Below are 26,303 nucleotides of genomic sequence, written 5' to 3'. Positions count from 1 at the left end.
CTAGGCTGTGCAGCTGGCTGGGAACAGCCCCTGGCCCATACTGTCCATTGAATCATTTCTGTGAATCTTGTCATTGGCTGAGACAGGGAACAGGCTAACTATTGACTAGGTCTCCCAGAAAGAGACCTCAGCAGGTCATCTACTCTGACCCTACATCTCATGGCAGGTGTTTGTTTAAGCTCTCCAAAGGCACTCTGGGGCCTGAGAAATACCACTCCTCTACCCAGCTCAGTGTTGGGTCTCATGAGCAAACCTGCTGTCAGGTGCAAGATGTCTGCATTGGCATGTTTTTGCACCATGTGAGCCCAACATACAACATAGGGGTTCACAAGGCTTGCCCATCCTTGGTCTAAATCTAAAGTGTGACATCATTGTGAACAAGGCCAAGCACCTGTCTGAAATCTAATATTCCTTAAAGTGTTCTGAACATTAGTAAAATAAACTAGTCCCATCTGTGTTGATGATACTCTGTCTTGATCTCAAAACTAATGGAAGGAGTCTGGTGATTTTGAAAATATTTTAGGCAAGTGTAGCCTTCAAATAAGTTAGATACTAGCACTGTTTAGCATTTCCGAGTTATCCTGTGCTGTGCACGACAGACCAGTAGAAAAATAGTAGGGTTGGAAATGAGATCAGTGAAACAAAATGTTAAAATTATTTTTTCTCTCGGGCTTGACCATTACAGAAAAGAATTATGACATATGGGCAATAGACACCTGCCTTCACCGATCTAGGGGATTTCCTTCATTTATATGATTCTTTGTGCAAAAGGTGGGTGCTATTCTGAACTTCTACATTTTTGTTGCTAGGTGTGACAGGCCAGGCCCTCAGGCAGGAAACTCCTGCTGTGCAGAGCAGGATTATAGACATGCCAAATGGCTGACACCTACTCAACTTGCAGTAGCTTCCTATACAGCCAGCTGTGCTTGCAGCAATAACAGGAAAAAAATCGAGAGGTTAATAAAACAAAAACAAGCAGGAAGTGTGCAGTCATCAGACTTTCTAGTACTTTGGCCTATAGAAGTAACCTGTGGCTGGCCTGACTTAGGGACCTAGTCCAAAAGTCATTGAAGCCCATGGAAATTCCACTTCAACGGATGTTGTTAGACTTCATTCTTCACTATATCGATTTAGTAGTGAGTAGATGGAGAGTTCCACCTTCCCTGTACCCACAAACAGCTGAGCTCTAAATGTCTTGTTTCGTTGATATTAGCTGTGAGATAGGCCTGATGCTAATAACTGCAGATGCTCCAGAAGGATGAGGAGAGGGAAGAGAAGGTTCATGGCTCCGTCCCTGCTCTGATCCCAGACATCAGAGTTGAGTGAATGCATGCTTGTGTGTGCTTTTCCACAGCCTTTCAAATTATATGGTACTCAGCTACGTGCAAAGAGCTGAAATAGCAGAGTGGAAGCCATTGTTTCACATTTTCTTTTTTATTTTCTTCTTTGGTCCTTCTACAAAACTCCAACACAAAGGTGAAGCAGGAGCCTTTAATTGGCATTGGGCAAAACCTCCTGAGCAGAAGTGAGGAAGAAATGGCAGGAAGCAGGGAAAAATTGGGCAATGTTTCTTTTTCCCAGTGAAGTGCTGATTTAAATGCCTTTCTTACTTTGGTTTCTGCTACCACTATTTTCAGCCTGGAATTCTAATGTGCTACATGACATGGAGAATATTAATCCCTTCACTTATGAGTGCCATGACATGTGTTTGCACACAACTAACTCACAAAAAATAAAAATTGCCCCCACAGTGCCCCTGAAAACGAAACCTCAGCTCAACTCCTACAGATCCCTTAGCATACCAGCTAGCTCAGCCCCCTGCACCATGCTAGGCACCAAGCTGGCATAGCACAGGTCCTTAAACACAACAGAGAAAATATCTCACAGCCTGTTTATTGCCTGTTTGAATGCTTATCACTAAAATGTTCAATTTGGAGTCCTTGATTAATTTGTGTTTATTTTATTTTTGTTCGCATTCAGATGTGTTATCTAAGGTCAGTGAAACTTCCCCTGTCCCCCCTTTCCCTTTTAGCCAACTCTCTCATGAAATATTGTTGTGCCTGGGTGTGTGTTTCTTAAAGTCATTGTGTGTTTTAGGTCTGAAACAAACATTGTCTGATCATCCAAATTATTACGCACTACCCAAAGGTCATGTTTTATGCACAGAAGGGAAATCTCTTCTTTTGTCACTGAGGAAGAACAAACTGGATGGTCACTGAAAACAAGGACTTTATCCCCAGAGATCAAGCCTCTCAAAAAAAACACTCGGTGGCTGTTTGAAATGGGTAAAATAGGGCTCAGCTGATATAAGCTACTTGGGCAGCCATGGAGCTAGACTGTCTTGTGGCAGACACACCTGCTCCCTTCACACCTTTTAATCTATAGCAGCTCCTGGCTCCTCTCTCCATGCATACTTCACCTCCACAGGTCTCATGGCACCATAGGCATTGCATCCAAAATGCCTAAAGGGAGGCAAAGCTATTTAAGACACAGGAAAATGCTGGCATTGGGACAACTGACTTTAATTAAGTTCAAAAAAGGCACAGCCCAGCTGGAAAGGTGCAGAGCAGAACGAGTACCAAAGAGGTGGGATGACTGCGGTGCTAGAATGGCAGAGGACTCTTCAGCCTAGGCAACTGATGGGGAATTTTAAAAACAACGTGTGCAGCTATGAGGCCATGGAGGAAATAAGCCCTCCAGCTTGGTAATTAAGGACCAGACCTGACCCTAATGAGTGGCAGGCTCAAAGCAAGCAAAGGACATTTAGACCTCCTTGCTCCTGGACATTTAGAGATGTTTGACACTCTCCCAGGTTTTCTTTTAGTTTACTTCATCCACCTTGTGTAAGCTTAATGGGCTGTGAAGGGCTATTAAACACCAAGGTCTTGCCTCTGCCTCCAGGGGTCCCTGTACCTCTGACAGCCAGAGGTGGAAAGAACATTCTGAAGACATGCTGCTACAGGCTTACTTTGCTTTTGGAAAACGCTTCCCTAGGGCGCCTGCTGCAGCCCGCTTTGCTTAAGTGGCTGGGCTAGAGGAGCCGTGGATCCAACCAGCTGCAAATCTGCTTGTGGCATTAAGCAACCAGTACTCGTTAGAGACATTGGGGAATGATCTCTCAGTGTGAACAAAGCTGTAAAAACACACCATTAACTGCTTTAAAAATGAGGCTTGGCTAAGCTCTAAAACAGAATGAATATAGGAGGCTGATGACACAGAGAGGTCGTAGCCTCAGTGACCCAGGATGTCTTACAGCCCTAGGAGAGGGCTGAGGTCGTAGGCTATGGACTCATATTCACATCCCAAAGAATTCTGCAGGTTGAAGACATGTTGCGGCTACACAGTTGCTTGTTATCCTCTTCCCGTTGATGCCAAAGGTGTGTCCATCTCTGCTTCTGCGTAAGAGGGGCCACGTTCCCAGACACAGAATATGGAAAAGTTTCAGCCAACAGCAGTAAAATCTCTATCTGGGACGGCTGCATGAGGGTGGTTAACTGTGTATTCTAACACAGAAATGCTTCTTTCAACTTACACTTCTGCATTCATAATCCCTCACCAAAGAATCCACACCAGGGTTGGTGCTTCTTTAGTTCCCTGATCAGTTATTTATAGACATTGACAAGATCCCCCTGTGCCTTTCCTTTTCCAGGCTAAACAGTCCCAGCTCTCTCAGTCTCTCCGGGTATGACAGATGCTCCAGCCCCTTAAGCATCTTCATGGCCCTTTGCTGGACTCACTCCAGTATGTCTGTGTATTCTCATTTGGGGAGTGCGGGAATGGACCCTGTGCTTCAGATCCATCCAGAAACAGGAAATCTTCTCATCATTAAGCCTGGTATCAAATGAGAAATGTTGCCCCAAAGACTCTAGAATGAAGACACGTCCGGGCAGGCTAAGAAAGGCTACCAAATGTGTCTGCCTGTAAGAGACAAGAGAGTGGAAATCTGGGAGTCAGACAGAGGATAAGGTGGAATAAGCCAGGTCCCACTGGGTTGACAGAGGTTACCTGAGCTAGGGAACCCAAGTAATGAACCACGGGGCTGTGAGAGTGTCTATAGAAGCAGTCTGGCCACCAGACAGGAGCTACCAAACCCTCCTGCAGGGATTGATTTTACAGCATGCCAACATGCTACTTCTAGCTCTGGTACAACCCAGATGTGTCTGCACCATGCTACACTAGTAAGGCCATAGAAGCCATGAGCTAAAGATGGAGGTGCCTACTCTGAAGAAAAGCTGGTTCTCAGCAGGCCTTTCCTCTCCTAACACAGTGAAAAGGCTGTAAGTGCAGGTGAACTTTGTTACCTAGCCCCATGAGAGAGGTAGGCCAGAGGTCTAGCATTAGTGTGGTAGCTTTCCAGGCTGGTCAGCTATACATCTAGTCAGCAACCAAGACAGTGCTACTGTCTTGCCAAATATTTCTCACCTTTCTTCTTCCCTTAGCTAATGCTTAGCCAATAGCTATTGCAGTTAATGCTTATTCATGTCAGAATACCCTCACTGATCCAGCAGATTGCTGGTCTCCACTGACAAGCAGTAAATCCAACAGTGAACTGTCCTGGGAGGGCTAGGACGATGTTCCAGGGCTGGCTGGTGCTGTCCAGGCTATGTTGAAACGCTCACAGAAAGTTCTGTTGGCTGCTCTCAGAGGATTAGGAGTGCTTCAAGGCTATGATAATTTGGCCATTCAACTGGGCAGTATTTTCTATGCTCTCAATTATCTGGCTGAGTAGTTTGTATTTCAGCTACTGTGCCTCGCAAACATGAGTCTTACATAGTTATTTGCTTCTTGCAGAAAGTTCTGCTTTGTCATGGTACGATTTGAGCCTGATCTGCAGACAGCTGGGACTAAATTATTTTCATTTTCGTTGTAGACTTTTTGAGTATGTACAAAGTTCATCACCAATTCATAGGGAGGCTTACAGATGAAAGGAATTTAAAGTCATAGGTTAAGAAGGAAAAGTGTAATAAACATGGATGGAAAATGTGTGTAAACCAGATCCCTTCTCTGGAAATGTTTTGGGGAAACCCTTAATAAGGCTGTAGATACAGTTCACTTCCTCTGTGCTTAAACCTGTGGGAATGTTGTGCTGGAGAGGTCCAGAAAGGAATTCCTGAACTTGTCTAAGATGGATGCAGCAAAGTCCAAACACAGCTCTGAGTACACAGAGTCGTGGTCTTGCATGTCTCCTCTGAACCTTTTGAACTCATTCACTGCACAGAAATTGAAGCAGTGTAGAGAAACACAAAGAGGTAGTTGGAAGAGGTCAACAAACAATCTACCTGGAGCTCCATTGCCACAAACTCACATGAAGACAGAATCAAGGGCTCTCTTCCATGTCAGCAATTTTCCTGCCTGTTCTTAAAAACCTCCACTGAAGGGAACTTCGCAGCTGTCCTGTGTAGCCTAATTCAATGCTTCTAACCTTTACAATTACACATATTCCATAATCACCAGCTTACTTATCTTTGCTTCAGACTGTGTGATTTCACATCATCCTTCACCTGGCTATTACTGTGAACATTTATGTCAGTCCTTTAACAAGTGACAGACTGTTATTGTGTCCTTACCTGTCTTCTCTCTAAACCAAACAACCTTCAACTCGTTCACAAGGTCGTACTCTGCTCATGTCTTAGCATTCACATGACTGTCCTTTGGGTGCGCTCCAATACAGCAACATCCGGACACAGCACTCCAGCCAAGGCATCAACAGCATCAAGTAGAGTACTTCTATTATGCTCCAGGTCTTAAATTAAAAATATTTGTTAATAAACTTCAGAATGAGTTTAGATTTATTTTCAAAAACATCATGCTGAGTGGAGTTAGGTAGCAGTTTGCTAGGATTCCCTCCAGATTCTTTTCTGCAAGACTGAGGTGGGCAAAACTATATAAAGTCATGTGAGAGAGAGAATAAGTGAAGCCCCAGGCATTGCCAGATTCACCCCCAAACCTTTTATCTCAAAGTAATTTGCCTATTAATTCCAATATGCTCCAGAATCACTCTGTCCTTCTAAAACACATCTCTCTGAGAGGTTGACTGTGCAAAACTCAGACTCAAAATAGTAAGAATGGCAAATGGTGTAAGAACCTGACATGTTGCATCCAGCTTTTGAGCAGTTTTGCATCTTCTTCTGAGTTTGGGATACAGGTGGCAACAGTATTTGGTTACACAAATTGCTGAGGTTAGATCCTAGAGATAAGACTGAAGTGTTACCAGCCAGAACTTAGAATGAAGAAGTCAAGAGGGCCGTATCTTGTTAACTTCATTTCTACGTTGGTTCCACATTTACTTTTGCTTTGAACAGTGTCTCTCAGGTTACAGCTATGCGGGAACATTACCGTGGTCTATTGTGTTCATGCTAGATGAAATATATACTGGAAATAATTCACATTTCCAGTGAATTAGCACATTTCTAGTGAATTACAGGATGAGCGTAAGTCTGCCTTGTTTTGGATGAGTGCTCCTCCTTCAGAGCAGATATCCTCTAACACACTTTTGCTTGCTTTCCTGAGCCTGTGATGGCTCTCTAAGTGCCAGATATTTAAACTGAAAGTATTCTGGGGTTGAAACTTTAAAGCTTTAAAATCCAGGAAGCTCCAGCTTCTGGTAACACAACAGTACATGACAAATGCATACAGGAAAGAACAGCAGGATGATCGGGACGTCCCCCTGTACTAACCTACCAAGTTGATTACCTAATAATCATACCTAATGCTCTGATATTGTGCAATTTTCATGTTCTCCTGCAAAGTGAACGAAGACTTCTCATACCTTTAGACTGCAGTTTGATGATACAGCATCTTGAGCAAAATTCCTCTTTTAAAGAATCCTTTCCCCTTGCTGACATTCTTTCCCATCCCCACACCCCAAGGTGCTGTTGGTTAAAATTGTTGAAAGCCATAGCAACAACAACAAAAAAAAAGGACAGTAAGGAGGGTTTAAATCAGATCAGTTTTCCAGTAAAGGGCTGCCGATGAGAAAGGTGTGGATCCACCACAGCTAACTCAGTCTAAGCCAAGCCTGCCCTCCTCTTCACCTCATCCTCTGCGCTGGCACCGCTGCTTACCTAGACTTGTAAGAAGACAGCCAAGGGTGCAACTCTGGGTGAAAACGACACAGTTGTTTCTGTAGGCATAAACCACGACTCATGCTGAACTGCTTGCCAGGGCAGAAGGGAAGAGGTCCTCTTTCTCCTTACCCTCCTGCCCTTCCTGCCCACCTCTGTTCCTTCCCCCTTCCCTGCTTGGGGCCACATATCTACTCCTCTCCTTGCTCTGGCCCTGGCACTCACTGCGCCCTTCCCTGAGCTGATTAGACTCACACAGAGGAAAGCAAGATAGAAGCCTTGTTGCTGGTTTAATTTTCTGCAGGAACAGTGAGTTAAATTGGCTCAGGGAAGAGTCTGGAAGGCACCAGCCATAAAACCCGTCTGCAGAGAGAGAGGTGGTTGTGTTTAGTGCTGTAGATGTAGCCTCAGTTTTCTGTTTGTTCAGATTCCTGAACCAGTTTGAGTGGGCAATAAACCAGAGCAATAGCACTGCAACAGTGGGGGCAAGCTTTAAGGGTAATGAAGGCATCAATCATGCCAACTTATCACCTTAAAACTGCTGCAGAATGGCAGGCTGAGGGCTGGCTCACCACATTGTGGGGAGCAACAGGTGACCAGGTTGGCAGAAAAAGGGAAGAGGAATAGGCAATGTTGCTGCCAAGGACAATGCAACCTCAAGTTGGCTCACTGAAGAGAAGTTGACAGTCACGTATTGTGATGTCCTTAGCATCCTCAGTAAATGCTGACACCTGCAAAGGCTGCAGGGCAATCCTTGCTAAACACACATTTTGTTTTTTGTGACTCAGATCCAGCAAAAGGCAAAACGCTGTGACATGTTTTAGCGCTGTTAGAAACGGAGCAACCAGCACACTCACCACAGGCAGTTGATAGAGATTGAAGACCTGGTCCAATCTCACTGTGACACAACAATCACTACTACTCCTCTAGACAGATAACACCAAGAGCAACCCAAACTATGCCCAATGTTGCCATGACAGCTATCCCTCCTGTTGCCTGAAATTGCCGATGTCGGCTGGCAGCATGACCCTATTGTAACTGCTGGATCGGCCCCGATGTCACAAACCCTTAATTTGGGAACTAGTGTAGAAGTGGGAAAGGCATGTCACCTTATCAGGCACCTTATTGACTTTTTTGCTTCCTTTTTCCTTCTGCGGTGTGACAATGAGTGGCATTTACAGCTTGACTCAGTTGCCTCCCCCGGAGACGTGTGCCTTTTTGGCATGCCCTGGTGTGTCCCGCCTGGCCTTCAGTTGCTGCATGGTGGCTCTGGAGATCCTGGGGCACATGTGCCTACCCCACGAGGCTATTGCCCCCCATTGCCTTCTTATTGGAAGTCAGGATCTCCACAGGGACCGTTTCTAGTCTGTGGGGGAACAGAAGTTCTTTCCATAGTCCTGTCTCCTGAATTAATCACTGTTTAAAACATCACCCACAACATGAGTTTAATTATAGGCTTTTCCACAGACATTGCACGAGCTTAGTGAGTCACTGCCTCACACTCACTGCTGTGGAAACAAACTCCATTGATAAACCAGCTGTGATCGAACATTGTAGGGACAAGGACCCCATTGCTATTGGGACAGATGTCCCCTGTTTGTGCAGCGGGTTTCCAGCTCCAGATTTAGTTCAAGGCGGGAACATACATAACACATCCATTTTCCCTGGTTTCTGGGAATTTCCTGCTCTTCCCCACCTTCCACAGAGCCATCACAGCCGTAGGTCTGCACCTCTGTGCAGCTTCTCTAAGGGCACCGATGCATGTCCCTAATGCCTGCCAGCTCCAGCCCTCAGCAAGCATGCTTCCAGCTCAGGCAGGAAAACTTTAGGGGTTTCCTCCCTTGTTGTTTAAGTCAAAGCCCACAAACATTTTGCTGTAGCTACAAAATATTATTTTACTGCTTTCAGTCCTCACACCCTCTTTTGTCAGAACAAAGCAGGTGAGTAACAGCAGCAGAACAAGTTGGTCCACTTGATAAAGTAATCTGTAGATAAAATGCTGAAGGATTTAGATCAGTGCAGGGGGAAATAATGAGTATTAAATGATGAATGGTATCAGGAAAAGTCTCCTCTTGAAATGCCTTGTGGGTTTTCTGCAGTGGCATCTCTGGTCATCCTCACACTTGAAAACTGAGTGCAGGCTCTAAAGGCAACTTGTTTTCTGGGCAATAATAACATGTTCAGCTAATTATACAAGTTCCTGTATCTTGGCTTCCCTTTGAGAGAGATCAAAGCAGCCTGGACTGTAATAGAAAGCAGAGGATGGTTAAGATGGATCTAATTAGATGATCTTCTACTTGAATCACCAGAGAAGGTAAGCCAGATTATATCTCTGGGTATCTTCTTTCTTTTCTAAAATGTGTGGCATAGTAACTATTGTGCTGGGTTGATTTGCAAGAGAGGGTGTCATTTTGCAACATTTATGAAAAATAAAAACTTACAGAAGAAGTAAAAATGCAGTCATGCAGATCACCTATGTCCTGGGTGAGACCTTGCTATTGCTCTAAGAATCTTCTTCACTTTAGAGTTAAATTTAAACCTTTTTCAGCCTGAATGCTCAGAAAAAGATATATGGTAGCAAACTTGGGCTTCTTTAGCTCTCTGGTGCTTTATAAGTCAAAGATACTTATTTTCTCCCAGGAGATAATGCGTATGAGAAATGATGAATGTGTCCACATAGCTTCAGTTTTACCAACAGAAGGTACATAGATACTAGAGAAATTGCTTGCTGAAAAATTTACAGGAGTTCTTTTTTCACTGAGACATTAAATGAGCAAGGGGAGCAGCCACATTACTTGAGAAGGACATTAATATTTTTCCCATTTGCAATGTGATATTTGTTTGCTGGTATTCTGGCTTTCTAGATACTGGTTTGGGATTTTTGGACTTTTCACTTACTATCAAAGCCAGAGTAGCAGCACGGTTCATTTTCATGGGTTGTCCTCTATATGGTTTCTTATGTATACAATTAACCGGGCATTTGGTCTCAACTACCCAGTTGCACAAAGGGTTTATTTGAAAATAGAGGCTGACCCACAACATTTGAATATGAATGCAAGTTTGTGAATAGTGCAAGAGATACATGCAAAACTGTAGCAGGTGCTGTTTAACCTCCCCATAAACTTTCTTTAATGACCTTTTTTCCTTTCTAGTATCTGTTTTATCAACACCTTACAAATGAAATACGAGTTCCTTGTACGGATTAAGCTATCGTACCATGTGCTGTGAGCATATGCTTCATACACAAAACTTTCAGGAATCTTCATTTTCTTAGTGTTTCTATTATTAAGTCATGTCACTATCTCAAGGATTTGTGTCACAGCTTATAACTTGGCAATGTTTCCCTCTTGATCCATTTTGATCCATCTTGGTCTTGGAATCAGCCAGATGAATGGAAGTCTTGAGGTTATGACAAGTGGGTGATGTCTTCAAAATAGCAAAATACTCTTTTTTGAAGAATGCCGGATATACTGATGGACATGGCCAGGAAACTGAAGAGACTCTTCCTTTCCCCTATCTTTTTTTTTTTCCTTCCCCTAATTCTGACAGACATGGGATAAAAAAAGCCTGCAACGGTCTTTTTTTTTTTAATGGATTTTGGGGTGGGGTAGGAAGATATTCTGAATCAGTGAGATGTCTTGCTTTCTGGTTATTCCTATATAGGAGCATAAAAGCAGCCATACTGGGTCAACTCAAATGTCTAGATAGCAGAGTTTTCTGTTGTTTTTTTTTTCCCCTCTGTTGCCCTAGAATATCTTAAAATTATTTTTCCTTTTTTAATTGCTCCTCAGAGTTCAGTTGACATTTCCTCAGACCCCATTTCTGAGTGGTAGTAGCCGATTGCAAGCTCATCACAGAACTAATAATGTCAGGAGCATTTCTTTCTACCTTACGCTTATCAGTGCTGAATTTCATGACAGTGACTCAGTAACCTGAGATCTCCGTGCAGACCTTCACAGGCAGACTTTGCTTTTGTTAGTCTCAATCATTTAAAGTTTTCCACAGTGTTGTAGCACTAATCACTGCCTTTTCCACACCACTTGAGGACAGAGGGTAAGACATGGGCTTACACAACGTTCTTGTGGAGCTCTGGTGATGGCATCTCTGTATTGGACAACCAAATATTTTCTTCCTACTTTTGTCTCCTATCTTTTAACCAGGTCAGTATCCCGGTAAAGTCTCACTGCAGATTAATGTCTCTGAGAACCACCTTTGATGAGAAACCCTGACAAGTCCCTGCTGAAAACCCGCCTCAGTGACATCGAGTACATTGCTTGGCTATAAGCTCATTGCTGTTGTCTGTCCATTCACAAGGTGAGACCACAGATCCTGTTCAGATTGTAAATTTCTGTCATGGGCTCTTTTGAGCAGGAAAGTCAAGCGAATCACCCTGTCTACCAGGGAGCACCAGTTCTGGTACGCAATGTGGTGGCAATAGGCAGCCACTGCCCATGCTCATTATCACCTCAGGAGGTGCTGATTTTTCTGCTTTTTCCTGGTGATTCTCAGCCTTTCAAAGCCTGAGTTTGTATGAGCTTAATAAAAAAAGATCACAATTTTACAAAATCTTATTATTTTAATCAAGCTGATGTTATCCACTCAGGTGCTGTTCACTACTATTGTTATGAGTCTTTTCTCAGTGTTTTTTCTTTCTTAAAATGATTTTCACAGTCTGCTTGGCTTCTGCCTTTTCCTGTAGCTCTCTACTAGCTGTCCATTCTGGAGCTAGGGAAATGCTTTGCTAGGACTAATCAGAGAGTGCATATTAATTGCAAAATTCATATTTTTACATGTTCTTCAGCTTCCTTTCTCTATTTCCTTTGGCTGCATGAATGTGTCAGCACCTGTTATAAGGGTCCATGCATGTTTTGTCTCTCCCTTCGTATTTCATGATCTAATCTACTGCATGAGCAAATGATATTTAGGTATTAATGAGCTGGAAAAGGTTATTTTTTCTGGATTATTATTTCAGGCACCCCATTATATTCTGGTGTGTCAGTAATTTTGGATTCTAGGTTATTTACTTGTTAACTTCAGTGCAATTAATGGAGATGTATACTAAAACCTAAAAATTACATGGATTTTTCCCAGGAGGCATCACTCTTATTGTTTCCCTTGTTAGCCAAGGGTAACAAACATACAGAAATCTCTAGCTGAGCCCATGATGTTACTACAGCCCTCTGCAGAGTGGGACATGGCCAGTAGCAGAGCTCTCCCTGCTGCAATGGGACAGGCCCTCGCTTACAGCAAAATTTCTGACTATTCCCTCATGTTCTGCCAGTGCATTTTCCAAGTACCACTGTGAGAAATATTTGAAGATCCAATGTCAACTTTTCTCATTGCAGATGAATTTCTAGCACCTCATTCATCCCTGTTAGGAATCTACTTAGGACTCTTCTTTCTCCAAGCCATTTCTTTCTCCTTCCGTTTTGAGTAGGGACAGCTGAAGTGAAAAGAAGGGGATATGAGGGAAACAGTCTGTGACAGTGGCAGAGGAATAATTACAGGTCTTGTTCTGTGCTCTGTCTTGGATGGAATGAACCGGCAGAGTGTGCTGAACATACTGGTTTTGTAGTGTGCTGCTATTTCCTACCGTGTGCTGCTTTTTCCTCCCAGGCTGTACAGCAAAGTCACTGGACAAAATGCCGTCCCTGATTACTGCAGGTCTCCAGTGCCTATATCTGCTGGTCACAGCATGTTGCCAGACATCACAGGACTCAAACTTTGATCCACTCATCCAACATGTAGTGAGTATCCTTTCCCAGCCTCATTGGTTTTCATTTGGTCTCTGCCTGTAGCACCCGGCTGCTGTAGTTCTCCTTTACATCCACAAAACCTTAGAGGAAGTCAGTATAAGATCAGGTGGGGAAATTGAACCCAGAGTCTCCCCAGTGTGTTAAAGAGATGGAGAAATCCAGGAACGGGTTCTTCTTGCCTCCCAGTCTTAAAGCCTCTCCAGAAGGAACTGAGCAAAACTTCTGGATTTTCACTTGTGTTAGTCTGCAAGGGATTTAAATTGCTGTCCTAGGTAACAGTTACGTGGGCACTGTTCCTGGATGGGATTCACCCTTCCTATGAGAGAGAGACACTAAATAAGTCAACAGAACTAGCTTAGGTCCAAAGAGGCTTACAGGTAGGTGACAGGAGCCTCACCACTCTTCATGGTAGGACACGAGTACAGCTGACTAAAATGCCACTCCTGAGTGACTGGTGTTTAGATGTTGTGCTTGGACTCACACTTTACTTCAGTTTATCACTTTTTCAATAATTTTCACATACCTCTTTTGTTTCATCAATAGTGCAAATTATGGAAATCTGTTTTGTGCTTCATCCTGTATATGGGTTTGGTAACTGTTCTGCACAAATAGTCCCTAACTAGAAATGACAGAAGAGGAACAGAGAAGCAAAGGGACTGACCGAATGGAAGTTAATATAGGCTGGTAAAGAAAACTAGTCTACAAATCTACCAGCCCTTGGTCTAACAAAATTATTATTAGATCAGAAGATACTTCTTTTGACTTCTACATTATGAACCCTATCAAGCCAAAACAGATTCTAACATCTATATTCAGCCCCTAGCACCACAGGGACCTTAGTTCTGATGGCCTGACCAGGACACAATGTGCTCTTTTGGGCAGGTTGAAAAAAGGCAAGGAGAGGTGAAGAGGAAGGTGAGAACTCCCTAAATTGTTTCTGCTGCCATCCCCTGTCTTGGCAAACCAAGATAGAGCTGGTTCCAGCAGCCCCGTCTGCCCTTTGGCAAATGTCTAATAGTGACCAAGTATTTTGTTTGCTCTGTTTTTTTTTTCAAACTGTCTTCAGCTCAACAGTTATGCATTTTAATGAAAAGAGTAAGAATTTAATTTTTAGCACTGTTAATCCATGGTTGATCATACAAATGATCCAGCACTTAATGGTGTGAAATATGTGAAGCATTTAACAATATAGAAATACCCTATAGTTATTTGGGAGAATGATTAAAAAAGAAAACCACTGGGGGAAGAAGTGGATCACAGTGGGCTTTTTGTAACTTTTGCAGTTAATCTCTAAGGTGAAAGGTAGTTCCTCTAGCAGTGCAAAAATGCAAACGTACCTTGGGATCTTCACTGCCGGCGCAGCTGCGATATGAAGATATCACACACCAGATGGTTCCTTTATGTAAAGAGATGACTTAAGACTTGCCAAGCTATTTACCCTCTTTGTAAATAAAGATTTCAGTAGAACTTAAGAATCTGGCAAAGCTGCAAATTTCCTGCCTGCGTCTTCGCTTGTTCTTGAGCCTTTCTCGCTAACTGTGGTGCCAATGTATGTTTAGGGCATGATTACAAAAATAAGATGGTCTGCATCTCACTTGGCTCCACCCCGCATGAACCCAGTCATACTGTAATTGTGCCACCACTGCCCTGGTCAACTGTGTGTTACCGGTAGCCCACAAAAGAGTGGACCTGACACCTGAGCTGGAGCCAAGACATTTCATTCCCCTTTCTACTTCTACTGAGGCTGGCTTTGCTACTGCAGAGCTGGAAGCTCAGAATGAAGAGGAAGGTAATATGAGGGTAATACGAGGGTATGAGGGTAATGTGAGGGTAATATGAGGGTAATCACTTTCTGGATTCAAAGGCTGAGTGGCCAGGTCTCCCAAGAAGCTTGCAAGCTGGCCCAGGACTGAGAGCACTGCATCAGCCCCATAGCTGGTTTGCAGCTCCAACACAGAATTTCTGCTAGGCAGAGACAATTGCCTTGCAGAGGTAGGCATAGAGACACCTGCAATCTCAGTACATCCCTTAACTGGTGTTTAACGTTTCCCTGCTTGGAAATATAAATATTCTGTTTGAAGAGGAAAAGGGGGGTGGGGAGGGGTAAAGATTGCTGGAGGTAAAAAATTATCTATGCTGGTGTTTTATTCACTAATTCTTTCATGCCAACAACAGAAGCTAAAGCTTCTCTTCTTGTCTTTTCACAGAACATCACTCTCTTTTTTCCACAGCTTGACAGTGCGCTAGGAGAGGAAAGCTTCCAGTCAGAGATGCACAGGCAGAAGCGAAACAGTACGTATACAAATCTGTGGTAACAGAGCAGATTTCTAGTAAGCCGAGGGTGAAATCACTATCGGGGACAGCATCTCTTGAGGTACTGAACTGTGACCATCAAGGGGAAGTAGCTGGTGTGGTTCAACCCCAGCTGGCAGCTAAGCACCACCCAGCTGCTTGCTCACTCTCCCCCCAGAGGATTCTGTCTCCCAGCAGGGAGACAGAATCAGAAAAGCAAAAGTGAGAAAACTCATGGGTTGAGAAAAAGACAGTTTAATCGGTAAAGCAAGACAAGGAATTCATCCACTACTCCCCACAGGCAGGCAGGTGTTCAGCCATCTCCATGAAAGCACGGCTCCACCATGTGTAATGGTTACTTGGGAAGACAAGCGCCATCACTCCGGAATGTCCCCCTCTTCCTTCTTCTTCCTCCAGCTTTTATTGTTGAGTGTGACATCATATGGTGTGGACCACATGCTCCAGGTCATATAGTGTGTGACATCATATTGGTCAGTTGGGTTCACTTGTCACAGCTACATCCCTGTCCAGCTTCTTGTGCACCCCCAGCCTACTTGCTGGGAGGACAAAGCAGGAAAAAGAGAAAGCCTTGATGCTGTGTAAGAAATTTTCCACAAGAACTAGAATGTTGTGTTATTAACACTATTTTCATTACAAATCCAAAACATAGGCCCATACAAGCTACTGTGAAGAAATTTAACTCTACCCCAGCCAAAACCAGTACAGTAGTAAAGGCACAAACAAAAGGGGTGGAAATTTTTGTTTGGTCAGAGATTGACACAGAATCATAAAATCAGACAATGGTTTAGGTTGGAAGGGACCTTTAAAGATCATCTAGTCCAGCCCCCCTGCAATAAGCAGGGACATCTTCAACCAGATCAGGTTGCTCAGAGCCCCGTCCTGCTTGACCTTGAATGTTTCCAGGGATGGGGGCACCCACAACTTTTCTGGCAGCCTATTCCAGTGCCTCACTACCCTCATCGTAGAGAATTTCTTCCTTATATCTAGCCTGAATATACTCTCTTTCAGTTTAAAACTGTTCCCCCTTGTCCTGTTACTACAGGTCCCACTAAAAAGTCTGTCTCCATCTTTCTCATATGCCCCCTTTAAGTATTGAAAGGCCGCAATAAGATCTCCCTGCAGCCTTCTCTCCTCCAGGCTCAATAACCCCAACTCTCATAGGAGAGGTGCTCCAGCCCTCTGACCATTTTTGTGTCCCTCCTCTGCACCCGCTCCAACAGGTCCCTGTCCTTCCTGTGCTGAGGAGCCCAGAGCTGGACGCAGCACTGCAGGGGGGTCTCCCCAGAGCGGAGCAGAGGGGCAGAATCCCCTCCCTCGCCCGGCTGCCCACGCTGCTGGGGATGCAGCCCAGGGCACGGTTGGCCTTCTGGGCTGAGAGCGCACATTGTTGGCTCATGTCCGGTTTTCATCCATCAGTACCGCCAAGTCCTTCTCTGCAGGGCTCACAGTCTCTTCATCTCCCAGCCTGAACTGATACTGGGGATTGCCCTGACCTTGCACTTGGCCTTGATGCCTTGTTGAACTTCATGAGGTTCACATGGGCCCACTTTTCAAGCTTGTCCATGTCCCTCTGGATGGCATCCATATGATGACATCTATAAACACATCTTCTATGCAAGTTTAAATACATGGTGTGGAAAAAACCCCAAGCCTCTTAGCAGTACAGGGGTCACAAGATAATCCTTTATGGCTTCAGTCTGTGGTTGACAATGCATCCACTTGCTGAGTCAAAGGAGAGAAGGGATGAGACAGCTTTTCTGTTTATATATAATGCCATTTACATCAGCTTCCTATTGCTCTGACACCAAAGAAATCTGTCTTTTGTCAGACAAGCAGCAGATAAAATACTTGCAGAATATCTGCTGAGTAAGAAGCAAGATTTCCTAAGCAGAATGCCACACTAAGCTACCATTAAATAACAACAAAGAGCCCAGCTGCCAAACTGGAAGCCATCAATTTGTGATTTACCCTCACACACAACTTTGCAGTCTTATGCTATTTCTCTTTCAGTGCTTACTTTTGACCTACCCCCTCTGGAGTACACTGTTGACATTGAAGTAAGCCTTATGGATTCATCTTTTCTGGAGCCAATCAAAGAGTATTTCAAAAACCTTATGCTTCCAGTTTCAACAAATATTTCAAATGTAGAAATGACAGTTTCAAACATCAATGTTACAACAGGTGGGTTGGTTATTTATTTTTATATTCTGGATGATATGCTTTATTGCCAGTGTTTGATCTCAGTTTTACTACCCATCACGCTTAGAAATGAGCAAAACTAACTCTCTCTGCTGCCTACTGAAAGACCCAACAAGACTGACGCTCTAACACACAACAGCAGGTTTTGTTATCTGCATCCTACCATTCCTCTTTATATAATGTCCACATTAGGAATATCCCTTGAATGCTTTTTTTTTTTTCCTAAGGAAGGGACAAAGCCAGAGGAAGCCTGAGCCAAAGGATTTTACTCCAGTTTGACTAACAAGCAGTCTGAGTTACTTTCAAGTTTCAGGAAGCTGCGACAGTGGTTATCAGACTGTTTACTTCCCTCCACTTGTATTTGGAACGTAAATTGCTGTAAGAGGATGTACTCTGACCCTGACAGAGACAGGCTGCATGAGATGTAATCTTTTCCTGATGTAACTCACTAAATGTATTCTTACAGGCAAGATATCAGACGGGTTTTATTACATGAGTTGTGGTTGTGCAACATCACATCCAAGTAAATAATACAGCACATGATATATGAGCACACCAAGCAGTTACGACAGTATAGGAGGAGATTTGGTACTTTCTTATCAGTGGCCCATAAAGCAGTGAAAGGGAGCATTCATCAGTTCTCAAAACAACATGCAAACGAATCTTTTAAAGGCCTTCAGGGTCACATGCAAAGTGTGAAAATCACTTTGTTAATACCTTACTTTGCCAATGGCACATTACGAGCAGAAAAGCTTATGGTGAGGTGGGGTTTTTTAAATTATTATTAGAGGGAACTTTTGTCTTTAAAGCACTTTGTGATAATGTCACCTCTCATGCAGCATCTGTCATGATACAGTCAGAAGGACACAGAATCTCACTAGCCACTAGGACTTTGAATGACCATTACTTGCTTTTGCAACCTTTAAAAGCCTATACACTTGCTTTTAAACCAGGCAATACAGAAATATCCAGTCTGAAATCTATCATAGGACCCTGGCTAATATGCTGGTAAATTTTTAGGGTCAGGCTTCACATGTCCATTCAATTACTTAGCAGTGATTGATCAGACTTATCCCCATACCAGTCTGGTTAGTAATTTGTAACTAGTATAGTAAGATTTGCAAGGCGTCAGATCATCATGTTTGCATCATTCAAGTGAACTCACAAGAAGGGCAACATTTAGTTGAGATCACTGGCATAAAGATACAGCAGGGCAAATATATATCATGCAATACATTATTCCAATAGTATTTCTCCCTCTGTCTGCCACTAGTCTGCCTGTCCAATGGTGAGAACAATAGCTGTTGTTCCTGTGAAAATGGATATGCCTGGCCAAGTGCGGTGTGCAGTGACTTGATACCCTGTCCTTCTGTCAGCCTAGCACCTGACATGCCCTGTGGCTACATGAAGGAGATGCCTTTCTACGGGCCTTACTGTGAGCCTCAGGCTGAAGGTAAGGAGAAACAGTGCTGAACTTCATCATTGTACAACTCATATACTGGTTAGAAAATGGAATAGTGTTAAAGGTGTGATAAAGCAGCACGTCAGGACTGAGCTGGCTACCACATTGCTCATGACCATGGAAAATCTGTAGAGATGGTCTAGAGCTCTTCTCTTTGTGATGTGGTCCCACCTCGACCCAAGTACTTGCAGATATTTAGTGCCCCACACTCACATACCTCTTTGGGACTTTCAGCTTCCACTAAGCAAAGAAAGTTTCATCTCAACAGAATTTCAACAGAGGAAGTTACAAATGTGACCAAAGTGTGCCATAGCACTCAAGAGAAGAGAAGGAACGAAAAACCCCAGCATGTATCTTTGGTTTTACTTCATGACTCTTGTGACAAGGTGCTCAAGAGTTTTTAGGAACCTGGCTGATGACTGGACACTTAGGCTTGGCGTCACTGGGGTGGAGCACTACCCATTGTCTCTGCAAGCCGAGACAAACCCCCACAAGACTCTGCCTCTGATTTATGATGGAGCAGCATGCAGAGATACCCAGAGGCAGCCCTAAAGCTGGAATTAGTCCACTGCTGTCAGCAAGACGGCTCTAATCAACTCCGCTTAGAGGCAATGCTTTTATCACAGGGCAGCCCCATATCAATACTGCTATATTATTTCCAGGACTAGAGCTAGTATCTCTTCCATGCTGAAGTCACACACCCTGTAGAAGTCCAGGGTCCTGGGTACAATGATCCTCCACTGCATGGTATGGGCATGTCGTTAAATGGACCCAGCTTAGAAAATTCCAGTATCTCTCTAAACATTTTACATTCTTTTGTGCCCATTGATGGCTCTTGACCCAGAACATTACCCTCGCAAAGTCACTGAGGATTTTTCCACTCATTTCAGTGAAACATAGGTAGAAAATCATCCTGTGTAACTTCCACTATGTAAAAGTTAAGTATCTGACCAAAGTTATTAATCCAAACTCTCTATAACTGGAGCAATGCAGCAATTCAACTGTTGCCGGAAAGCTGCCTATCACCTTCTGATTGTATCACATTTTGAAGGTGTCTACAGCTTTGCATCAACTGGAGAGGGAGCCTAGTTACCTAGCAGATGCCAGGCATCTAAATTAGATATAGAAAATTAGGAGAATTCTAACTTCCCTATTATACAGATGAATCTGGGCAAGTTGTAAGATTTTGATTTAGGATTAGGATGGTTTCAGCAAGGGCAAATTGTGCCTGACTAACCTAGCGGTCTTATAGGATGGAGTGGATAAGGGAAGAGCTACAGATGTCATCTACCTAGACTTCTGTAAGGCCTTCAATATGATCCCCCACAACATTCTTGCTGCTAAGTTGGAGAGATATGGGTTTGACAGATGGACTGTTAGATGGATAAAGAGCTGGTTGGATGGCCACGCCCAAAGTTATAGTCAATGGCTTAACATCTAAGTGGAAGCCAGCAACAAGTGATGTCCTCAAGCACCTGTACTATTTAATATCTTCATCAATAACATAGACAGTGGGATTGAGTACATCCTCATCAAGTTTGCAGGTTACACCAAGCTGAGTGGTGCACTTGATTCACGAGAGGGAAGGGATGTCATCCAGAGGGACCTTGACCTGACTGTGTCCAGCTCTGGGGTCCTCAGCATAGGACAGACAGGGACCTGTCGGAACTGGTCCAGAGGAGGGCCACAAAAATGGTCAGATGGCAAGAACACCTCTCCTATGAGGACAGGCTGAGAGAATTGGGGTTACTGAGCCTGGAGGAGAGAAGGCTGCAGGGACACCTTCCTGTGGCCTTTCATTACTTAAAGGGGGCACATGAGAAAGATGGAGACAGACTTTTTAGTGGGACCTGTAGTAACAGGACAAGGGGGAACAGTTTTAAACTGAAAGAGAGTATATTCAGGCTAGATATAAGGAAGAAATTCTTTACAATGAGGGTAGTGAGGCACTGGAACAGGCTGCCCGAAAAGTTGTGGGTGCCCCATCATCAGACGTGTTCAAGATCAGTTTGGAAGTCCCTGCTTATTGCTTATTGGGGTTGGACTAGATCTTTAAACATCCCTTCCAACCCAAACCATAGTCTGATTCTAAGATTCTATTATTAAGTTAGGAAAAAAAAACTAAGAAATCACTCTGTAAGCATTGCTTTTGATTATTTTTACATTTATTTTTATGTTTCTCCTTACAGACCCATGTGGTATGGGAGAGCCCATTGTAATGACTATGTCAGTGAGGCTCGACACAGACTTTTCGGATGATCTCAATGATACTTCTTCTGAATTATACAAAAAGTACAAAGCTGACCTTGAAAAAGCGGTAATGACTTTAGTTTTCCATCTCTGAAGGTAGAAAGCCCTCTAAGAAATACGGTATTTACCCAAAGTATCTGGGAATAGGGTGCATTGTCACTGTCTCTATGGGGAGCTGTGAAGTAGGCAGCAGTGGTAGCTACAAAGTGGGCCAAATCTGACTTCCATTGAAAGGCGATGACAATATTCCCATTCATTTTAATATGCTAGTGACAGGGAAGTATTCAGGAATGTTTTGCACCAAAAGCATGAAAAAAGAAATCACATTATTTGTCCCAGCTTAAATCCACATAAGCACATATAAAATTAAACCATCAATACAAATTTATCCCATGACAGTGGGAAGAGCACCCGGCCTGTTCTATCAGATAAGTTACATACCCTTATTCACTGCAATACTGAATGAAGACTTTCTTATTTTAAGCACGCTAGAGTGATATACACAGGACTTACATCATTTAATATGTCTTTGTTTACAGTTTAATGCTAGCTACAGATGTTTACCAGGCTTTGTATCAGCAACGGTAATCGGTTTCAGGTAAGTAAACAATTTCATTTTTTTCCTGGAAGACACAAATCTTTCTGTCCGGTCTCAAGGAGACGTGGGTCAGCAAAGACTACATTCACTCTGACTAGAACCCATGCCCCATATATACATACAGAATAACAGTATAATAGCTGCAAAAGAAAGCCCAACTATTAGCATTGAAATAGGATTGAGAGTAAAATACACTACTGTGCAAAAGTCCAAGACACATAATCATTCTCCATCTGGATCGAAGCCTTTTGTGGGAAAGACTGAATTCCACCCAAAAGGGGAAAAGGTTGCGGGTAAACCTATCATCATCATCATCATCAACATCATCATCAGAAAAATGAATTAGCAAATTGACTCTGGGTATAACACTGTGTCTGGATGAAAGAGATATTACTTAAGCCCACACATATTTAAATGCAACTGTATTTTAGGTTTTCTAAGAGAATTTTACTAGAAATAGACAGCAGACAAAGGAGATGTCATGTAAAGGTGTTCTTACTTTGGTAAAAGCTGTAGCACAACCTTCTTGTATACCAGAGCAAGTCTTGAGCCACAACAGGAGCCTTCACAGGTGAGCTCTGTGAAGCCTTCCTAGCCATGAAAGATGGGTCACCACAACACAGAAAACCACTAATATGCAAGGATATTTGATTCTGGTGCTTCTCTCACTCTTGCATCTGTTTAGGCCTGGAAGTGTCTTAGTGAACTACCAAGTAAAAGCAGGAACAGCAAGCTTTGATCAGATAGCAAATTCCAACAAAAATGTACCACAATATCTAAATGCATTGTACCAGCTAAACCAAGATACCTTTATCACAGAAATAACTGGTAAGTTTAAAGCTCTCTCAGTATTTTCCTTCAATGTTTACTTTAGTATTTCTAGCCTGAACCATGCAGCTGCCTTATACTGCTCATTATTTGGTACTGGACCTTCAAAAACCATTTGTTTCTCTGGCTGTTCCATTTCATCCTGTGCCACCAAAGCTTAGGACTCACATGAGATGGCCATGGAAAACCAAATCCTTCCAGCTACTCCACTGAACCCTGATGCAGTTTCTCCATGGGAAATTGAATACCCTTAACTTCACCTGCAGAACCGAGACAGCTCCTAGCATATCAGGCTGCAAGCACTTCCCACTTCTTCAAAGAAAACAAAAACCTCTTGCAGTTTGTATGAGAACAACTTCCCCAGCTTCCTTGGCCTATTTTCCATGCTGCTGCTGGGCAGTGTGTTCCAGTTCAGTTGCCTGATCAAGTGCCCCAGAGACACTGTACTCTCAGTGCACTGAGCACTGGACTGTCTCAGTTCCTTCTCCTCTCAGTTTATCTACTTAGAAAGTAGTGGTAGTGATAATATTTCTGCCTCGCTGTATAAAACCTTCTGGGATCGTTGGCTGACAAAGACAGTAGAATATGAGGCAGGAAAATTGCATAGCTTTTATCAGAGGTAGTGCCCTGCAACTGATGCTGAGTGCATATTATTGTGAAGCACCAAGAATTCCCACGAGATGAAAGACACCATATAGACATCAGCAGAAATGACAATAATGCAAAATGTTGCTCTTTGTTTTCCCAGATCAGACAAACTTCACTGTAAGCCCTGTAGACATTTTTGAAGGGCTTACAGTAAGTCTGAATTGTGAGATAAATGCAGCATTAGAGAATGTGACCTGGTATCACTTTGATCGGATCATCTCAGTCAGGTTCCCGTATTCAGTGGAGAGAAGAGTTTCAAGGAGTACCTCAAAGTCGACTCTTAGAATTTTCAACATTACAACGAAGGATTCTGGTATGATTTTCTATCACAAAACAGCAGATGCAAATCTCTAGCGTGGTTAGTTCTATAAAAAGCACAGAGGAATGCAGTGACTGCATTTTCCTAGAGTAATTGTGAAAAATACACTGTTCCTCATCATTTTCTGGTGTTTTTTTTTTTCTTTAGTGAACTATGTACTGACTGGCATTGCCAGTAAGATATGAACTGACTGAAGTCGCTGTACAGGCCTGGGTATTCTCAGTGCCAGGCTTCACGTCCTGCCACATCGCAGGAGACAGCAGTGACTGCATGGCTGTGAGGCCTTCCCACCCTTTTGGTGTGGTAACTTGAGGCCATGCTTGAATTTGTCCTTGAAGGCCTTTGCCCCCTTTGCAAACATAACCTAACTAATCAGAGCTCTGAGTTAGTTTTTCATGTGTTCATGTTTAGGACATTTTGGAAAATCAAAGACAGGTAAATTGGTGGCTTTTTGCTAGGAGGAGTTATCACGGGAATTGTCATGTATTATCAGAGCTTTGACTCAAGCTCCCACTCAGTTCTTCTCTTTGGACCATGAATTTTACATTCAGCTTCAAAGAAGGTAGACGGTGACCAGGTATTTGGGCATACATATGCAAGGTAGAACTTGTGGGTCTCAGCTTTTTTGGGCTAAGGGTGCCCTGAACCTTGGTGTCTCCTCTCCTATATGTGGCCAACTCACCTGTCTACCCCAATGGGGAAGGCAAGCCCACATACCTAAAATATGAAGAAATTTTGGAGCTCTGATCCCCAATTTCAAAAGGAAGCCTGGCTGCGTCCAGGGGACAAGTGCTGGAGAAAGTGGCTGATAAATACTCTACTCTCTTTGGCAATACCTTTTGAGCAGCCTATGTGTCTATACCTAGAGTGCCAGCTCCTGTGGAGTCCACCCTTGGCACCTATCTCTGACCCATTCTGTGTAGAAACATTTTGCACAGTCAGTCTGCATTCTGACCATGACATATTGCTGCCACATGGACTATGGCAATGTACAGATCCCCAAAACACCAACTCAGCCAGATTTTACATATTTCAGCCCCAGAGCGCTGGTCTCTTCTCAAGTACCCATCAACACTGAAGCTGCCTAATCTGGATACATTGGCACCAGGAGTCTGCAGAAAGCATACTGCAGGTGACGTGAGGGTACATTTTGATTAGCAAGTAGCAGAGCCATTGCAGACCAGGGAGATGTGAAAACTAGGTGTGGAAGTAGCTCCCAGCTCCTAACTCCAAATGTGGAGGAAAATCCAGCAAAATGTGTTCTCAGTTCTAAGATTTCTCCTATGCTTTACAGGTTCCTACAGTTGTATTTTCACAAAGAGCAATCAGTCTCACACACTGATGTACAAGGCCACAAAAACAATAGCAGTCTCTCCGATACACTTCACTACAAACGTAAATGATGTCTATGTTACATGCAACAGTCCTGAAATGCAGACAAACGGTCTTCTGCTGTCCTGTTGTATTGACAGACACTTACCATCACTTACTGGTGACTGGAAAGTAAATGGAGCAATCTATATTACAGGTAAGATTAAAAAAGAAATATTGTCTTTCACCTGCTAGGTTTGTTTGTTCTTCAGAGATCTCCTCCTAATTGGCTACTCCAAAGGCCAAGGCCTAGGATGGATACAAGGTGTGCTCCAAAGGTGGGTGGGGGGGGAGAATGACAATGGATGGACAGCATGGTACAGACTCCATATGTGTTGTGCAGCTGCCAGTGGGATTCTGGGCATCTCCATGCACTGTGCAGACACTGTCACTTAAAACTGTGCCATCCTGGATGGGAACTGCTGCCTGGACCAACTTTTTCCAAAAAGCTTATTTCTGCATTGGCTAGTTTTGAGAGCAAGGATGAGTGCATCAGCCTCTACTACTCTCTCCACAATCACTCTTGAAAAGCTTCTGTGTACCACATACTGAGATTTGGCAATGAAGAGAGGCAGGTGCTACACTTTGAAACAGCTGCAGCATAGCTAAATACTGAGTGCAATTTCCCTCTCCACCTGTAGCTGAGATACATCACATGCTAGTTGAGACAGTGGCATCCCACAAGACTTTACTTACAATGTGGATATAAAGAGTTAATGAAGTGCCAAGAAAATGTGTTACAAAGAGTTACAAAATAACTTCAGCAGAAATAAACATCTATGAATTCATAGATTCATAAACATCTATGAATCATAGTCATCAAGAGCCTATTGCCCTCTTAATATTTTATGGGTATGGATTAACTCTTTATTGTTAACCGTCGGTTATAAAAGAAATCTAGCAGAAAGCAAGACAGCAAAATGAGAGAAACCTTCAAAGCTCATGTACACAGTCATTCCCCCAAAGGACAGGTACTGGCGTAGAGCAGTGCTTGCAGAGACAGGGGTGATCCTAGCCTACTGTAACGAGCTGTTTTGCCCTTCATTCCCTGTGGCCAGACCTTCCCCCAGGAACTCTGCTGTCATGCCAGATGCACTTTCAGCTGCAGCATGGGATCACTTTAGTGGGGTTTTCCCCTTAGAGCCAAACCAGCACTCTTCAGATTTAAAGTTGAATGACTGTCAAGTACCTCCAAACATTTACTTCAGAATAAGATGACATTAAAATCTGCAGTGTTTACTCCTGTTTTACTTATCTTACTCATCCTAAATATTGCAGATAATGAGGTCAGGCTGAACCAGAATACTCTTCATTTTGGCCTCTCCTGAGGAATCCAAGCAATGTTGTTGCTCTCAGACTAGTTTTGGCAGTAGGTGCCCAGCACTGTGCTGAAAGCCATATTCAAGCCTTTGGAAGACCAAAGTGAGTGTTGCCAGAGTGAAAGGTGTGAATGAACTTCAGCAATGATGAGTTAGAATTGCCATGCTGTCAAAGG

At 43.3% G+C, this 26,303-nt stretch overlaps 1 protein-coding gene across 5 annotated transcripts in view; it reads left to right on the top strand.

Moving 5' to 3' along the window:
* ADGRF5 (adhesion G protein-coupled receptor F5) overlaps positions 1 to 26,303 on the top strand; it is a 48,061-nt gene that overhangs the window by 6,079 nt on the left and 15,679 nt on the right. Inside the window, exons 1-11 of one of the 5 annotated variants that reach the window (XM_075086664.1) lie at positions 8,845 to 9,378; positions 11,225 to 11,378; positions 12,681 to 12,811; positions 15,052 to 15,112; positions 17,144 to 17,314; positions 18,606 to 18,785; positions 20,984 to 21,111; positions 21,584 to 21,642; positions 22,328 to 22,470; positions 23,219 to 23,431; positions 24,732 to 24,965. In XM_075086664.1, the coding sequence (XP_074942765.1) occupies positions 12,707 to 12,811; positions 15,052 to 15,112; positions 17,144 to 17,314; positions 18,606 to 18,785; positions 20,984 to 21,111; positions 21,584 to 21,642; positions 22,328 to 22,470; positions 23,219 to 23,431; positions 24,732 to 24,965 (1,294 nt within the window). In that variant the 5' untranslated portion in view covers positions 8,845 to 9,378; positions 11,225 to 11,378; positions 12,681 to 12,706. Of the gene's footprint in view, positions 1 to 8,844; positions 9,379 to 11,224; positions 11,379 to 12,680; positions 12,812 to 15,027; positions 15,113 to 17,143; positions 17,315 to 18,605; positions 18,786 to 20,983; positions 21,112 to 21,583; positions 21,643 to 22,327; positions 22,471 to 23,218; positions 23,432 to 24,731; positions 24,966 to 26,303 lie in introns of those variants that run through there. The other 4 variants (XM_075086662.1, XM_075086665.1, XM_075086661.1 and 1 more) reach the window with 4 other exon arrangements.

Source organism: Phalacrocorax aristotelis, chromosome 3, assembly GCF_949628215.1.
Source record: "Phalacrocorax aristotelis chromosome 3, bGulAri2.1, whole genome shotgun sequence".
NCBI lineage: Eukaryota > Metazoa > Chordata > Aves > Suliformes > Phalacrocoracidae > Phalacrocorax > Phalacrocorax aristotelis.
The sequence above is the reverse complement of the archived record's forward strand: the minus strand, read 5'-3'. Positions and strand labels throughout refer to the sequence as shown.